This window comes from Ammodytes marinus, assembly GCF_949987685.1.
Source record: "Ammodytes marinus genome assembly, chromosome: 23".
In the NCBI taxonomy this organism is placed as follows: Eukaryota; Metazoa; Chordata; class Actinopteri; order Uranoscopiformes; family Ammodytidae; genus Ammodytes; species Ammodytes marinus.
Window position 1 is genome coordinate 14302299 of NC_137227.1, and position 18090 is coordinate 14320388.

Below are 18090 nucleotides of genomic sequence, written 5' to 3' on the forward strand. Positions count from 1 at the left end.
TTATGCAACTTCAATTTATTTTCAATAAAGATTTTCATTTTGTCTTCAACTGTTGGAAAATCGTCAAAAAAACACAAAAGCTGAAAAGCAGCGAAACCCACTTCACATGGCTCTGCTAAAGGACAACAATATCTCTCATTGTGACACAACTCATTAAGTCCAGCTTTGAGTTAATTCTTCATACAGTATTTGACTCTCTGTCCCTCCTCCAGGTGGTGGTGCAGGTGAAGCCAGTGTACAACCCTCCCCAGCTGTTGCCCATTGGAAGAGAAACCATCACCTACATCGCTACAGACCGCTCCAGGAACCAGGCCAACTGCTCCTTCACAGTCACTGTCATCGGTGAGATTTACGACTTTGGCGTACCCTAGTGGTACTATCCCCCAGGTGGTAGTGTCCCTACTTTCAAGAAAAACACACAATAATGTGCCAGGTTTCAGTGCAAATCTCAAATTTTCCTAACAAAAAAAATCCTAGTAATATCTATAGCTTGATGGTATCAGGATAATTTTGACAAAATAAACTGACCTTTCAGCTTGTGGACTTATTCACCTTTGTGAGTTTCAAATCAGTGGCCTCTTATGTAAAGGGCATAGATATTGAATAATGGTAAAGGGCAGCCCTTCTGTCCATCAGTGGAGACCTTACTGCCTGGTGTATTAGTATCGCCATCCGCTTAACTCTGTTCTACAGCTTATTCCTGTCATTCAGTGCAAAGCTGTGATTTTAGCCCCCTGGCAGGTGCCAAACAGGTTTACTGCAAAGGGTGAAAAACAGGGGTGTCTCATGTCAAACGCTCAATAATCACAGCAGTCAGGGGAAGAAAAACCTCAAGCATGGTAGCTGTGAACATTTCCATATGTTATTATGGTGGTGAAACGTTTTTTTTTTTTTTTATTGGATACATGTGTTCAACTACTGCCCCCTGACATTCTGTCCTGCTGCATAGCTCCAAATCTTGGGAGGGATTTAATGTTTATGCCCTGAAGCTAAAAAGCTATCGATATGTTTATAAAATGTGCCTGTTTTTATTGTGTGTTTGCCTGCCGTTAACAACCCTCTCCCCCCTTTCTAGATACCGAGCCCCCAGTGATTGACAGATGCAGGTCTCCGCCCACAGTCCAGGCCACAGACACGGAGACGGCGGCCGTTTGGGAGGTGCCACAGTTTTCCGACAACTCAGGTATGTCTGGTCGTCGCTCTCAGACGGCAAGTCACTCAACAAACACACACACAGACACACACACACACACGGAAGCGCCGTGGATAGTTTATTCTTCTGCTCTTCTGTTCCACTCCACCCTCTTCCTCCGCTGATGATGGTTAAACAGGATCTTTTCCGTTGGGCGACTGGAAAAAGGGGATCGGGAGAGGGCTGTGTGTGTGTGTGTGTGTGTGTGTGTGTGTGTGTGTGTGTGTGTGTGTGTGTGTGTGTGTGTGTGTGTGTGAGAGAGAGAGAGTGAGAGAGAATAATGGTAAAAGACTCTGGACATACTATGTGCCAATGGTGAGAGGATAGATTGTGTTTGTGTGTGTGTGTGTGTGTGTGTGTGTGTGTGTTTGAAAGAGACGAGTGGATGAATGAAGTTGTTACAGTGTCTGTTAATGTCATTAATGTAAAAACAGATGGCAGCAGAGAGACGCAGGTGTTTTTGCCATTCAAAATGTTCTTTTGTGATAATTTACACTCATTCCATCCATTTTAAATCCATTTATACTTGACGTATTTGTCAAATCATGAATATTTTCCTGTAATCAGAGTGACTGTGGTACACAATGAACCTGGGTATTTAATCACTGTCATAGCCAAGTTGACACTTCAGCATAACACCTGCAGGAGAATTGTGATTAAGTTCTCCATTCACAAGTGGCCCAGTGGAGGTTCAACCAGAAGTATTCATATTGCATTTAAATGACTTATTCAAAAGTACAGAAGTGTTACCAGCGAAATGTATTAATGTACCAGAACTGAAAGTCATTAGATGAAGGATCAGGAAAACTCGCTTTAAATGTCTTTTAGAGTGGCAAATTATTGAGGAGTTAAGTCTCTTATTAAATATCCGTAAGTGTATCTATTACCTATTATATGTTAGGTAGTCATTTCTTCTTTCATTATGTTTGAATTCCTGAAGAAAAGTGAGACATTGTCTGTGATTCAAAGTTGTGAACCTAATCTGTAGAAATGCATCATATTTCACACATTGGTGATATATTAACTCATAAGTGAAATAATAATAAAGTTTCTGGTTCGTACCTCTGTCAGTGGAGTAGAAGGAATACTACTGAACACCTAACTCAATTACAGTAATATATACTTTGCACTGTATGTAGTTACTTTCTACTTCTGCACATGTGCCTGTAAATGTGAAACACTAATACCTGACTTATGTAATGTAATGTAACTTCATTATAAAGGGATAATGTACAAAAGAAACATTAATTTTGTTTAGAGCAAAGACCGATGCATTGTACCAGGTTTTATCAAATTGCTATTCTCCACCTGTCGTCCCTGGGCAGGTAAGAACTTAACAGTACCAACCCACACTTTAGGTGCCTTCGACCAGATCCCCTAAAAAACGGCTTCCTTCCACCGCATTCATTATTGTTGATCTCCTCTGTGTTTTAATGTTTACACATAACTGTATTTTGTGTAAAAATTGAATGCTAATGCATATTAATAAACATGTGCATTTAAATCTAAATAAAAACAAAATCAGTGAGTTTGCGGCATAGACTGTATACAGAAGAGGTTTGATGCCATGTAAGTGTAAATAACTGAACATTTTTGAAAAATATTTTATTGCACCTCTACCTCTAAAATCATATAATAAATAGATTTTATCCAGTGAACCTTGAGCTCATTCTCTTGTTTACAGAAGACAGGGTGTACTGGCTGTTGTGAGAGTTTAATATGCAACCGCCGTCTCTCTTCTCAGCCTAGGCTAACACTGCTATGCTCACACTATGTTAATACATAGCAATTCAGTCTGATCCTGCTATAGTGAGTGCATCAAGGCCGTGTTGCCAAATAGACTAAATATCGCAGAGCTGGCCGGCTCTCTCCTGGCGCTCTAGCTGTACCCAAACAGACGTGGTGGTGACAGACAACAAACCAGACTTCTCCAGGGCCCGAGCCCACAGACAGACCCAATGTAACTCACTGGCTCCACGCACATACACATAAATAACACTAACGAGGCTCAGAGATGTGTTTGTGTGTGTTTGTAATGAAACTCAAACTTAACGTCTCACTCCCGAGACCTGGCGTGCTTATTCCCCACCTGTCTGCAGAAGTGCACCCCCATCAACACACACACACACACACACACACACACACACACACACACACACACACACACACTGTAATAACAGGCTGCTGTGGGCTGCTTTGGGGCCACACCACGTCAGCCCAGCGCTGCTTCGACGTCAGTGTTTTGTTTTTCCAGGCCCACACCCTGATGCCAGCACTATATATAGACAAGACTCTTAAGACACACACCCACACACACACACACACACACACACACACACACACACACACACACACACACACACACAGACATACAAAAGACACACACACACACAGGCTAAATATAAGGGGAGACACCAGACTCCAGCAGGCCAGACATGTGTCAGCCTTGTTCTAACGATGGAGGAAATGGATCGGAGTGAAACGAAAAAGGTCAATTTCTCTGCTACGCCACCTTCTCATTTGGCTTTTCAATCTTGTCTTTGTCTCGCACACTTGGAGTACAGATGGAATTTATTTATTTTGTAATTCAGAGCCTGTGTGTCATCATGCAGGGAAAACCCACAAGATCTCTCTCTCTCACACACACACACACACACACACACACACACACACACACACACACACACACACACACACACCTCTCATCACCACTGCTTCTCCAAAGCCATTATCCATCACACTCTACACATTCAGTCTATTTCTTGTGTGTACCAGACTATAGCACTTTTCCATCTCCAATCCCGAAAGCTGGATTTGTTGGTGCCATGTGATGCCCACAGACACCATTCCCATGTCAACATATCACTGTTTGACATGACTTCTGTGGTTTACAGAGAGTGACTCATTAAGTCCTGGAAAATAATGAATGAGGCCTCTACTGACCTCTGCAGGATGACTGGAGTTGAAAGAAGTTGTTTTACTTTCGAAAGTTTTACTGCCTAACACTTTTGCTTGACATCCAAAGAACTGGCCAACAATGATATCTAGTGTGACAATATGTGCACAAATGTCATAGAATATGAGCCACACGTGCAAAAGAATATTAACTAATTAGATGTAAAAATGTAAAATAAATAAAACATCTTGAAAAATGAACTAGTGTGTCATTTCCCAGTAGGTTTGACCAATGTAGATATAACGTATAAGAGTAACGATACTGTGTCACTAGCCTATAAGGATTAAAAACTAAGCACACAGATATTCAATTGTGTGTGTGTTTGTTTTAGTAATATGATGATCTTGCTTTACAGTCACATCCCAGTTTTGTGTTAAATGTACTGCATGTCTATATAACAAACCCTTTTGTCTGTCTCAGGTGGTCGCCTCACGGTGACCAGCAGCCATACTCCAGGCTCTCTGTTCCCAGAAGGTGAAACTCTGGTTCAGTACACCGCTACTGATGCAGCAGGAAACAACCGCACTTGTAACATCACCGTCACTGTGCAAGGTAAAGAGCCTACTGACACGCCATGGCTTATTCAAATAACTTTAATTGAGTTACGTTTGTTTACGTTCAGTTTTTTAGTTTAATTTATGTGAATATTTGACCGTTTAAACTGTATTATGTGTATTCTAATTTAGTTTTGTTGGTTTTGTTTGCTGTATTGGCATTCTTTTCAAGCATCTGTAAAAAGGAATAAAAATCCATTGAGGTATTATTTTATACTATGTGTATGTTTTCAGGTACAGCCTGTGAGCAGCCGTATGTCCCAGTAAACGGAGAGTTCCTCTGCTCTGAAGAAGAGGACGGGGTTAACTGTACTCTTCACTGTAAAGACGGCTACAGCTTCACACAGGCTGCAGTGCACAGCTACTTCTGCGCCTACAACGGTGTGTGGGAGCCGCCCTACTCTGCAGACAGACCCGACTGCTCAGGTGAACACAGAACAAGTCCTCAGTTACTGTGATTTTTAGATATCTACAGTAGTAACCGTTTTGCTACACTGCACTACAGATTAATGTGTGCACCCATTTCAAGGACGCACCCTTAATTTGTTGTCCTTGTAGGGTTTGGCTAGTTTAACGATAAAACCAATTTAAACACACAAGTTTGGAGCATATGAGATTGAGAACTGTGCTGTTTGACACCCTGTTTGTCTTTCCCAGAGAACCGAATAGCAAACAATGGGTTCAAACCCTTTGACATGCTGTTTAAAGCATCTCGCTGTGACGACGTGGACCTGGTCAAGTCATTTGCCGGGGAGTTCAACACCAAACTGGGAGTAATGGTGAGGATTTGTATATATACAAACACACATACGCACTTATTTGCTTATCATCAACCCACAAACATATTTTGTTCCCTCCACAGCTTCCCAGCATTTGTAGCAGCGAGGATGTCACCTGTAAGCTGGAGGTGTTGTCACAGGGTCACTGTCTAGAGTACAACTACGACTACGAGAACGGTTTCTCTATTGGTAAGATTAACACACACAAAAAACACCCAAACTAAAAATCCTGCTTAATCATTTTGTCTCATTATTCATCCGTGTAACATTTATCAGTGCCAGGGGGTTGGAGCAACAGCTATGGTCCTCAGGGCACCCAGGACTATGCCTACTTTGAGTCAGGCTTTGCCACAGGCGGCCGACAGCTCCCCAGGACTCAGCAAGACAGCGGCATGCAGCCCCACCACCGCACCAAGAGGCACCGCAGAATCAGAGGGCCCACCAGAGACCAAAAGATCCAGATCTTTTTCAACATTACAGGTATATTAAAGGTGTTTAATTACCTTTATAGTCCTGGGAATATATGTCTATACATGTTCTGCTTAATAACCTGTTGGGTTTTCTATACCAGTAATATATACATACAGAAAATATCTGTTTATTAATATATTTAATACACCACTTGAGCAGTCGAAACATGTCAAGGCATGAAAAGTAATACTAGTCTTTATACAAGAACATTTAAGGTATTTATAAAATTAGACTGAATGAACCTTTTTGGACTACTTAATACCACCAGTTAGTTATCGGTCTTTTTTAAACTTTGTCCATTCTCCCAGCAAGCATCCCTCTGCCCTCATCGAGGAACGACTCAATCGAAGTGGCCAATCAGAGGAGACTCCTGCGCACCCTGGAGCAACTGACCAATCGTCTGAAGCGGACGCTGGCCAAGCAGCCGCTGTCCAGTTTCAGCGTGTCGTCAGAGATGATCGTCGCCGATCCCAAATCTCTGGAAAGCAAGAAGCCCTCTCTGTACTGCAGGCCGGGCTCAATGCTCAAAGGCAGGATGTGCGGTGAGTGGGATGGGATTGGATGGAGCACACACCCAACTAAAATAGGGTTTACTTAGCATTATAACAATATGAACTGCATGACATTTAAGAATCTTGGGAAAATCTAATGCTGCTATACTGTGTACTGTTGCAGTCCAATGTCCGGTGGGAACTTACTTCTCTCTGGAACATAACGAGTGTGCGAGCTGCTGGCTGGGTTCCTACCAGGATGAGGAGGGGCTCCTGGAGTGTAAGTCTTGCCCCGAGGGAACGTCCACGGCCTACCTGCACTCCCGCAGCGTCGCTGAGTGCAAAGGTAACAAAGACACACTAAGACTCAAGCTTAAAGGCCTACTTCACCGGTTTGAATATGAAGGTGTATTGAATTCTGAGATCCTATGTAGTATAAATGTGCAAAAAAAAAAAAAAATCAGTTCATCTTAGCCTGAGAAAAGGCAGAAAGAGTGTTTTTTTTAACCCTATATTAATCTTACTGTGACATCACAGTAAGATAAATATAGGGTTAAAAAAAAATTACTTTGTAAATATTACTGTGATGTCACAGTAGGAGAAATCACAGTAATATTTACAAAGTAAGGTTTTTTTTTAACCCTATATTTATCTTACTGTGATGTCACAGTAAGATTAATATAGGGTTAAAAAAAACACTCTTTCGGCCTTTTCTCAGGCTAGGATGAACCAATTTCAATTTTTTTTGCACATTTATACTACATAGGATCTCAGAATTCAATACACCTTCATATTCAAACCGGTGAAGTAGGCCTTTAACTGATGGATCAATAGCCTTTGCCAAATACTTCAAATTGTGTATGTTACTTTTAATATAGAAAACAATAATAAAATAATTGCCTCCTAATGATTTTATTTTAATATCCTGGGTGACTATTTTGCTCATTTAGAACTACACATATGTTAAAACATATCATAACAAATGAATCACAAATATTGCTTCATGTTAATACATTTCCTCAGATGTAAATGAATACTGAATGCACTGTGTGTTAATTGAAGGGCTGACATTGCTTTCTACTTGTAAATATTCCATGTGATTTGCATGTGTTCACAGGGCAGTGTAAGCCTGGAAGCAACTCTATGAATGGGTTGGAGATCTGCGAGTCTTGCCCGCTGGGTCACTTCCAGTCCGGTTATGGCGCCAGGGAGTGTCTGGTCTGTCCTGACGAGACTTCCACCGTCACCAGAGGAGCCGTGGATGAGGCCGAGTGTGGAGGTGATGCCGTTTGACAGTGTGAAGTGCACGCCCTGAACGTCCTATCAACTTTCTTATTTCAACCACAAGAGGCCTTAATCCTTCTTAAGTTATTCCAAATGCTGCTAGGTTACACAAATAAATGTCATTCCAGTCTGTAAGCAAAACAATTATGTGTAAGTTAGTATTTGGCATTCGTGTGCTGGATCTGAACTTTTCATATGATTGCCCTTTAAAGTTGGATGATAAATATGGAAACTGTGATTTTTTTTTACCTGGGTTTCCCCAGTTAAAGTACAAAAATAATCTTTAACCTTTAAACACTTTGACGTGGAACTCCCAGATGATGGACTTTTCAACTAGAAAATTGAACTTTTTTTTTGTGTGTGGATTCTGCCAACTACTTAACTGCATTATATTTCTTCTCTTCTAATCTCAACCCCTACAGTCCCATGCGCGGCAGGTCATTTCTCGCGCACCGGTCTGGTTCCCTGTTACCCTTGTCCTAGAGATTACTACCAACCTGAGCACGGCCGCTCCTACTGCCTCTCCTGCCCCTTCTACGGGACCACCACAATCACTGGGGCAACCACAATACAACACTGCTCAAGTAAGTGTCCCTTGGCCAGACCCCTGGCCAAACTCACACACAATTCCATTATTTCATTTCTAGAATATAGAGGATCTTTGTTTTTGTGTTGAACTGTTGAAAAGAGATGTGAAGCTATCTAATATCATAGTTTGTTCCAGCCCGAGCTCCAGTCTAAATTCACTCTGATGTAAGCAGACGTAAGCAGAACACCATTGTGCTTTGTTGAGTTGGCATGTCAAAGGATTAATGTTAAATTTCTACGGGACTTGCCAAGTGAAGTCAGCTGAAGGCAAAAATATAACTACCTGCTCTGTGTCAGTTTCTCTGCGTTGGTGTGAGCGTCTGATCTGTGTTGTGACAGCTTAGTACAATTGGAAAAAATGTAATGACTGCACAGGATCACCAGGGAAAATTGGAATAATGTTACTATTATTGCACTGCTGGAGAATGGAAATGTATAGTAGTACTGCATGCCTACAGAGTGGGACCTAACAGTGGTTAGGACGTCCTGCCAGTTTTCAATAAGAATGCAGGCTTTTGTTTAAATGGATCACGCCCGTCTGTGAGTCTGGTAGCAAGGGGAAAGATTCTATGCCGTGTTTTTCCGACTTGTCTTTGCTTACATTGCCTGCCTGTGCCTTTTTCTGGGTGTCATTGACAGGTTTTGGCTCTAGTTTTCTTCCCAAGGAGGAGAGTGTAACTGCAGCTCCTGAAGTGGAGGCCAGTGAGGACTACCAAGCAAGCAGTCAGGTTAGTATTACATTTTATTAAATTTAATTAAATTAAATTTAATCCAATTAAATTCAATTCAATTGGGCCTCAATGGCATGGAAAAACAGAAGTTAACATTGCCAAAGCTATTAAGCAAAATGAAATAAAAGCTATTGAGCAAAACAAAACCAAAGTTATTATATAGTAATTTAAACTCACATTATTACTGACATTGTACCACCATATAGGTCTCAAACTTCTCACATTAACATATGGTTCCTCTTATAGAAGTGTAAATTAACTTAGTCAAATGACATAGATTTGTTCAAATTTTTCGACCAAAGGACACTATGGACAAACTGTGAACCCGTGTTTTTATTGAGTGTCTGTGTGACGGATTGACCTTGGTTCTTCGTGCAGGTTTTCCACGAATGCTTCCTGAATCCCTGTCAGAATAAGGGAACGTGTGAGGAGGTCGGGGCAGGATACGTTTGCACCTGTATGCCAGGGTTCACAGGTAAACCACCAGTCAGAGAGTCACCTGGTGTGGTTTTAATTAAGATATTTAACATACACATTTTAAGCGTTTAACAGTGAGAGTAAGATTAACATAAATTGTCCTATCACTGCCATGTGGACGATACTAAACTGTCACTCTCGTTTGAGCTCATTCATCTTAGCCACAGTTGTGTTGTATGTCACTTTGTCATGACGAGGATTTGATACAGCCTCCGGTATTTCTCCCTCAGGTGCCAAGTGTGAGATTGACATCGATGAGTGTGACTCCACTCCGTGCCAGAACGGAGGCCTGTGTAAGGACGGCATGGGAGACTTCCAGTGTCAGTGCAAGCCTGGGTTTTTAGGTAAGGAGCCATTGAGAAAAATACAGTCTTGATGATTTATAATACACACAAAGATCTCAAAAGTAAAAAAGAAACAAAAAAAACCAAAGGTCAACTGGAAAAAGTAGGTTGAGGGATCTGACTTAAAGGCTATTTTATTTGTTTTTATTAATTATAAATGTATTGTTTTAGCACTACTTCTGTACATTTTGAGCCCAAAATACTATTGTTTCAACCATGGGAATTCAACAGTGATGTGTCAATAGCACATTGAAACTATGAATTACTTTTAACTCTTGACTCCATTTGTCTCAGGCTCCCTGTGTGAGGCGGAGGTGAACGAGTGTATCTCCTCACCCTGTCTGAACGAAGGTGTGTGTGTGGACGAGGTCAACAAGTTCACCTGCAGTTGTGCCAGTGGCTTCACAGGTCAGAAAACATTTTCCTTCTGGACAAGCAGTTTGACCGTTGATTTTTCCTCATCAGTTTTAATTTATTACATGACTTCAGTTTATTTCCCATGTGGATTATTTCAGATTATTAATTCATCTATTAATCTATCTTCTGTTATAATACAGTATATCGTACTATATGTAAACAATTCTGACCATGGTGTAGAAAAAGACTAAATACTTATTTCTTTCTTGTGTTTTGCACATTTCTGCAGGATCTCGTTGTGAGCTGGAAATAAACGAGTGCCTTTCCAACCCCTGTCTGAACGGAGCTGTGTGTGAGGATCTGACCGGAGGCTACAACTGTGAATGTCCCGTCGGCTTCTCAGGTGATCGCTGCGAGGTCAACATAGATGAATGTGACAGCAGCCCCTGTCTGAATCAAGGCTCATGTCTGGATGCTGTTAACAATTTCAGGTAAAACACCTTTCGATGGGAAAAATCAGCTCTTTGCTCTATATTTGTAACACCCTGTTAGCAAAATTATTTAAGGGGAATACTGATGTCTGATTCACGCTTAATTTTATACATTTTGAAATTTAGAAAGTTTTTCAGATGCATAATGTTGAGGGAAACTTAAATACATTTTAAAAAAGTCATCTTAATATTGCTCTAAAATACGTTTCAGTTGAAATCAAAATGTATAGTCAAAGAAACATAATTAAGAACAGTTTAAAAATGTTGTTTTACTTTTTATATAGCAAAACAAAACAACACAATTACAAGCATTTTCAGCTGAATATGTCACCAGTTTATTTCAAGTTATTGGAAGACTATCTATAGTTTTAGGATCCCAATCCTTTTAGTACAACATATGAGCCAAACCTGTTCCATTGAAAACTGTGCACTGCTATTTTTGTAATGGTACTTATGAATGGTATTTTGCCGTGTTCCCCTCCCTTCTCCCAGGTGTCAGTGTGTGGAGGGTTTCCGTGGTCGTCTGTGTGAGGTGGACGTGGACGAGTGCCACCCAAACCCCTGTGTGAACGGGGCAAGCTGCATGGACGGTCTGGGCTCCTTCACATGTCGCTGCCTCCCTGGGTTCAACGGAACCAGGTGTGAGACAGGTACTATAGGACAGATGACACATCACTTTGGCAACTTGAGTGGGCACCGACATATACCTGTGGCCGTATAAGCAACAATTTGAAAAGAGTCAGAATAATCTTTAGATCTTTAATGTTTCTCTTAAACTCAAGTTCCCACAAATTTATGGCGACTCCTTGTGGGGTCCCGACCACGAAGTTTGCAACCACTGATTAAGAAAATGCATGTGAAGTGTCCATAAAAATGCTTACCTGTATTTGTGTACAGAGGACTTAAAATAAGTGAAGAAGAGCACTAACAAGAATAATTTGATTGAATACATGTTATATTCACTCTATAAATGTAAATGTCTCTCTATCCTATCAGAGATGTCCTCTGCCTTCAACCTGGACTTTGAGGTGTCTGGTATCCATGGCTATGTAATGATGGATGGAGTGATGCCGGCACTGACAGAGATCACCTGCACCTTTTGGATGAGGTCGTCGGACACCACCAACTATGGCACACCGGTCTCCTACGCCGTGGAGGGCAGCGACAACGCTTTCCTGCTCATAGACTACAACGGGTCAGTGAAATACTAAGAGTTAAGAGAATATAAAAGCACACACGCTGTATTATTTCATATAGTAAATGTAATTCCCCTGCTTCATTTCTTTACCCCAGAAGAAATATAATTTTCTTCTTCATTATTTATCTCCCCTGATGATTTTTCCATATCTGAATAAATCCTTTCTAACCATTTTTCCATCTTCCGGTCATTGTCTCTCCCTACAGGTGGGTGCTGTATGTGAACGGTAAGGAGCGGATCACTGACTGTCCTGCAGTGAACACGGGTCTTTGGTACCACATCGGAGTGTCCTGGAGGAGCTGGGATGGTGACTGGAAAATCTACATCAACGGGAAGCCTTCGGACGGAGGCAAAGGCCTGTCAGTCGGCACCACTATCCCAGGTGTAGTGCTATCCTCGACCTGGTCATCAAATCTACATAATATAAGATGATTGAATATCTTTTTATTAAACACAGTCATTTGTGAGTCCATTTGGTTAACCTCTGACCTCTGTCCTAAAGGTGGTGGGGCGCTGGTATTAGGTCAGGACCAGGATCAGAGGGGCGAGGGCTTCAACCCCGTCGAATCCTTTGTCGGCTCCGTCAGCCAACTCAACATCTGGGATCGTGTTCTCTCACCGCAACAGGTAAATATAATAAAAAAAAATCTCAAGGCACATCTTGATTATTTTATTTCAAATGCATTGTGGTGGTGTAAAGAGCCAAAAATATGAAAATTGGTCCAATGTCCAAATATGTATGTACCTGACTGTGCTCTTGAGGATTGCTAGGGCAACTTTGAACCAATGTCTTCATATGATTAGATATTATTTAGAATATTTACATGAATATGATTAATTAATTGATGATATGATGATTTATCAACTCATTTTCCGTTTGTCTAAACTTTAGATCAAGGTCCTGTCCAGCAGCTGTCCAGCCTCCCATGTGACCCACAGAGGGAACGTCCTTGCCTGGCCAGACTTCCTCAGTGGGGTGGTCGGTCGGGTCAAAGTTAACCAAAACAGCATTTTCTGTGCTGGTAAGAAAAGGCTTCACAAATGAATGATGACCTTCCAATACATTTCTAAAATGAGTGTGCACAATGTTTGGGTATCAAACTTTTCACTTAGTACTGTATAACTTAAGAGGAGCCTTTCTATTTGCAACCTTTCTATTAACCCTTCAAACCTGCCTTGTCACAGTGTCTCTATCACTTAAAAAACATTCCTGTTCTCTCCAGATTGTCCCAAGCTGGAGACTGCAGTGCCCCACCTGCACGCCTCCACAGTAGAGGTGACCCCCGGTGCCCAGGTCCAGCTGTCCTGTGATCCCGGCTACTACCTGTTGGGGGAGCCGGTGCTGCAGTGCCAGAATAAAGGAGAGTGGAGCCATCCTCTGCCCAGCTGTGAACGTAAGGCACAAAGAGACAAAAACTGCTCTCGGATTTGAATCTCACCGTATATGTTCCAGTCTGTATGACAGATACTTAAAAATCCTAAAAGTAATTTGAAAGATCCTTAGAATCCAGACAAATGGAACTGTTATTACAATTGTATTGTATTTGAATTTGTGAGTTCCTTAATGATATTCCTCTGTACTGTGTGTGTTACAGGAGTGTCCTGTGGGGCTCCTCATCCTCTGGAGAACGGTTTGATTCAGGGCGCAGACTTCCAGGCCGGCAGTTCTGTGGTCTATCAGTGTAACGTTGGCTTCTACCTGCTGGGAGACACAAAGGTGCACTGCAGCAACAGTGGCAAGTGGGGAGGAAATTCACCAGCCTGTCTAGGTATTTCTACTTCTATTACATAGTTTTTTTTTTAAATCAAATGTGATATGTAGAGAATTTGAAGTGACAAGAAATTGTTGGTATGAATTTGAGTGCATTTGTCTATGTGTTTGTGTGTATGTAGATGTGGACGAGTGTGCTCTGGGCTCGGACTGTGACTCACAGTCTAGTTGTCAGAACACGGAAGGCTCCTACACCTGCACCTGTATCCACCCGTACAGTGGAGACGGCAAAAACTGCACAGGTAACACAATGCAGAAAGTGCTAAATTAAAGACACATTGTGAACCATTTCATCTGTTCCATTTTTTATATGTGTCTGTACTTCCCCTGTCTTCCCACCAGAGCCAGTGAAGTGTGAGAACCCCGGGTCTCCAGAGTTCGGTCACAGAGACGGCAGCAATTTTCTGATGGGCGGTGAGGTTGTTTTTCGATGCCAGAACGGTTACGAGCTGATAGGCTTGTCACACCTCCGTTGCCTGGAGACAGGAAGCTGGGACAGTCCAATCCCATACTGCAAAGGTGATTGATGTAATTAAATAAAAAATAAAAAATGTTTAAACCAACAAATAATTAAATAATGCAAATAAAATAATACAAATTAAAGAACAACCTACTAACTGGTTATACAGACTGCGGTTTGCCCTCTCAACTTTATTTACTTAAACTCTTACCACAAGAGGGAACCGTTTTCCTTCTTTGAGAAAATGAAAGGAAAAAGAAAGTTGGGTGATTGAAATGCTTTTCCACTGGTCAGAAACACCAAAATCCAAAATGAATTGATCCAATTAGAGATTATTGTCTATTAAGCCTGATGCAGTTTATTCCTTTGTGCCACAAAACTAAAAAAAGAGGAATAGTTTCAAACACATAGAAAGTGTTCATGTACTGTAAACTAAACCAACTTCCCCACATATGTGTGAGAAAGAGGCTCTGCAGTCGTTGGTGTGACCACAAAAGCATGATTTCAAATGAGATATAAAAGTACATTCACACTCAAACACTCTCTGCTCTTGATTCTTTATGATATGGGGGTTTAATCAAAGCCGCACACAAATAGTATAGACATACAGTATAAGGACACAAATACACAATCATGGAAACACACATTATGCAATGCCAGACAGCCCCGGCTGCTCTGTGAGGGAGTGATTATACATACAGCTGTCTTTTTGTCAACGGGCTGAAAGGCCTGACAACCGCAGGGTCTCCATTGGCTCTAAGCCACATTCTCCCTCATGGCGAAACGGAAACTGACATACTCAGCGCCCGCAGACTGTGCCAATACATTACGCTTAGCCCTTACTGGCAGTTTATCGCCATACTGAAAGTGAAGGGATGACTGTAAAAGAGTTATCTGATATTATATATAAAGCACATGCATGGTGTTCTTTGCCAAAAACTAAACAATTTATTTTCATTTACATTTCTTCCTGTATGTTACAGGCAACAATAACAGAAGGTAAATAATTCATGTGGTTGATGTTGCATTAAGGCCAGGACACACCAGTCCGACTTGTTTCTACTTGTTCCGACTACGCAAAAAATGGGGTCGGCCGTTTCAGGAAGCTCCTAGGCTTCCCGTCGCGGCCAGAGAACACACCAAACTGACTGCTGACTTTCCGTACGCTCTGTTGCTTGCGCGGGACGTAATGTCTCCATAACAGCAGGCGGCGCTAATCTGTATTGTGGCCCGAAAAAATACGAAAGCCGGAAATGATGGGACAGCTCTCTAGAGCATAAACATAGATAGAAATACGTATTTATATTTATGGACCATAAGAGCACAATTTTTAGCAGAGAGTGTCGAGCATGGTGTCGAGCAGTCAACAAGGGTTGATGCATGTGAGTACTCTCAAAACGAAACGAACAAACACATTAAAACGATGGCTAGCTGTTGTTAGCTGTTTGTGCTACCCGCCTCACTTCCGGGCTTCACTGATTCGCTAGCCCTCCACCAATCAAATTGCTCCAAATGAAAGACGGTCGCCCGCCGATTGAACATGTTCAATCGGCGCCGACAGGCTCAAAACAAGCCCGACGACCTCTACGTCGGCCGACGTCACGGCACACACCAAACAGATTCGTCTCCCGACCCCCTATCGACTCAACGACGGCGATTTTCGGGCTGGTGTGTCCTGGCCTTTAGAGAGCACACTAATGGCTCATTATATGGCTACAGCTCTGAGTTTTTTCTGCGACCATACACACAAATGCCAGTGGTATTTTTGTGTGAGGTGAATTTCCATCTCCCATTGTTAAGATCCGCAAATACAGCAGTGTTATAGAAAGTATGAGGTGATGGATGTGTGGCAGTTGGAGTCACAGTACCCAACCCTGTGTGTTCACAAAGAATACTCTTCAGTCTGTCGTATAATGTCTTCTGTTTCTCTGAATGGAGCATTGTCTGAGGAAATAACCCAGATGATGTTATCAAGCCCCTTTTTTTCCTTTCCCCCCCACCCCCCTTTATTCATAAAGGTAAATTCCATTGATACCGGAGACTCTTTTGCAAGGGAGACCTGTTCCCATTCACACACACATTCATACACCTATAGGAGGTTAACTATCGACATTCACAAGAGGCAAAGTGGGTGAAGTGTCTTGCCCAAGGACACAACAACCATGACACAGGTGGCAGGGCGGTGATCGAACTGCAAACCCTTTGATCATTGGCCGAACCGCTCTACCACCTGAGCCACAGTCGGCCTTTCAGACACGCACCCCTTTAAATCTATCTGATGGCAGTTAAACATGTCGGCCTCATGTCTTAATAAGCTACCTGGTCCATTTTACATATAAGTCAGGGAGGCCAGACGTGACCTAAAATCCCCTAGGGGAATACGTCAGAGAGTTCCCCAAGCATCAGTTTCTGCTGGAGCTTATTCCAAAAAGAGCTAAAAGCAGCACCACCCAGTTTAGTCCTTGTATGGGGTATCATAAGGGTCGGCCAACCTTGTGATCTAATCGAGTGGGCTGATTCTCAATGAGGCAAGATAAGAGAGAGTGCCTAAGAGCCCAACCACAGTAGAATCTGAATATGTTAAACAGAACACAAGAGATTAACAATGGATCATTTTAATATAGAAAAAAGAACACAAGTCTCTAAAGCAATGACATATTCTAATGAAAACAAAGAATTTGTTGGATTATGGGAAGTGCATCACTCAGTATTTTTTTATGCTCTTGAAAGGGATCAAGATATCTAGTCCTCTTCGTTTTTGGCTTTTCTATCTCTTATCCGTCTCCTGTGAGTCCCTCAAGTGCAATATTTAATCACTGAGGCTCCCCTCCATCTACTAATGCCTCTCAGTCTCACCTATTTGGCCTCCATCCATTTGTATACTTTCCTGATCGCTTCTTCCATCCTCTTAGTGTAGAATGTAATGGAGCATTAATCTTTGACAAAGGCTTTGCCAAAAACGAACCTACGTTGAATCAATAACACTCACAGGCGTCTGTGAACTTGTCTCTCTCTCTCTCTCTCTCTCTCTCTCTCTCTCTCTCTCACTCTCTCTCTCTCTCTCTCTCTCTCTATAGAAATGTGTATATGCTATTTTTAACCCTGAAGATACAGTAGACTATTCAAATGATTGATCATCTATGTGATTTTGTTGCATTGTAGCCCTCTCCTGCCTGACGCCAACTGTTCCCGAGAACTCCATCATGAAGGGAGACAACTTCACCTATGGAAGCAAGGTGACTTTCAGGTATCATTTGCATCGCCTACAGCACTTGGTTGTTATTCTGACAGTTGACATTCTTTACAAAAAGGTGCCAAGTAAAAACATTGCGAGCTTCAAGGTAACCTCTACTTTCGTTCATCTCAGCTGTATGAAGGGCTTCCTGCCTCAGATAACCTATGAGTACCAGTGTCAAACTAGCCTGAGGTGGAGCGGGACGCCACCAGTCTGTCACCCAGTGATCTGTGGGGGGCCTCCAACTATTGGGAACGCCCACTACACCCTCAACACAACCACATACACGTCCACTGTCACATATACCTGTGCTGAGGGATACAGGTATGGCTAAATCACCATCAGCTGCACTGTTTACCTTTTCCTTCTTAAAGTGATATCAGTTGATTGAATAAATGCATGTTATACCAATTTGAATTGCTTTCAATTGTGTTATAGCTTCATGACTTCTAAGTAGAATGAAGTTATAAAGACATGAAGCTGAAGTGAGAATAAAATCGCCTCAATGTATTATGACAAAACAATAAAGAGCTGCAAAACATCCACCTGAACCTGCAACTGCCAAGCCACTGACTTTCTTGAGTTATATTTGTATATAAGTGATATACAGTATGCATAGTGCAGATGCAACCTCCAGAGACATTATGAACTTTGTTTGATGCTTTGTTTGACATTTTTTAATATCTCAGTCTGTGATCATCCTAGTAAATC

General features: G+C 41.9%; 1 protein-coding gene across 2 annotated transcripts in view; it reads left to right on the top strand.

The window, feature by feature from the left end:
* Positions 1-18090, top strand: part of svep1 (sushi, von Willebrand factor type A, EGF and pentraxin domain containing 1) — a 104311-nt gene that overhangs the window by 71256 nt on the left and 14965 nt on the right. For both annotated transcript variants that reach the window (XM_080052063.1, XM_080052064.1), the window contains exons 9-35: positions 213-342; positions 1076-1183; positions 4569-4700; positions 4937-5128; positions 5360-5481; positions 5565-5670; positions 5758-5961; positions 6261-6494; positions 6628-6789; positions 7561-7722; positions 8150-8311; positions 8955-9043; positions 9425-9521; positions 9754-9867; positions 10162-10275; positions 10514-10715; positions 11208-11365; positions 11712-11910; positions 12120-12295; positions 12416-12540; positions 12806-12935; positions 13137-13307; positions 13509-13682; positions 13807-13926; positions 14027-14203; positions 17307-17391; positions 17512-17703. In XM_080052063.1, the coding sequence (XP_079908189.1) occupies positions 213-342; positions 1076-1183; positions 4569-4700; positions 4937-5128; positions 5360-5481; positions 5565-5670; positions 5758-5961; positions 6261-6494; positions 6628-6789; positions 7561-7722; positions 8150-8311; positions 8955-9043; positions 9425-9521; positions 9754-9867; positions 10162-10275; positions 10514-10715; positions 11208-11365; positions 11712-11910; positions 12120-12295; positions 12416-12540; positions 12806-12935; positions 13137-13307; positions 13509-13682; positions 13807-13926; positions 14027-14203; positions 17307-17391; positions 17512-17703 (4037 nt within the window). The remainder of the gene's footprint in view (positions 1-212; positions 343-1075; positions 1184-4568; positions 4701-4936; positions 5129-5359; positions 5482-5564; positions 5671-5757; positions 5962-6260; positions 6495-6627; positions 6790-7560; positions 7723-8149; positions 8312-8954; positions 9044-9424; positions 9522-9753; positions 9868-10161; positions 10276-10513; positions 10716-11207; positions 11366-11711; positions 11911-12119; positions 12296-12415; positions 12541-12805; positions 12936-13136; positions 13308-13508; positions 13683-13806; positions 13927-14026; positions 14204-17306; positions 17392-17511; positions 17704-18090) is intronic.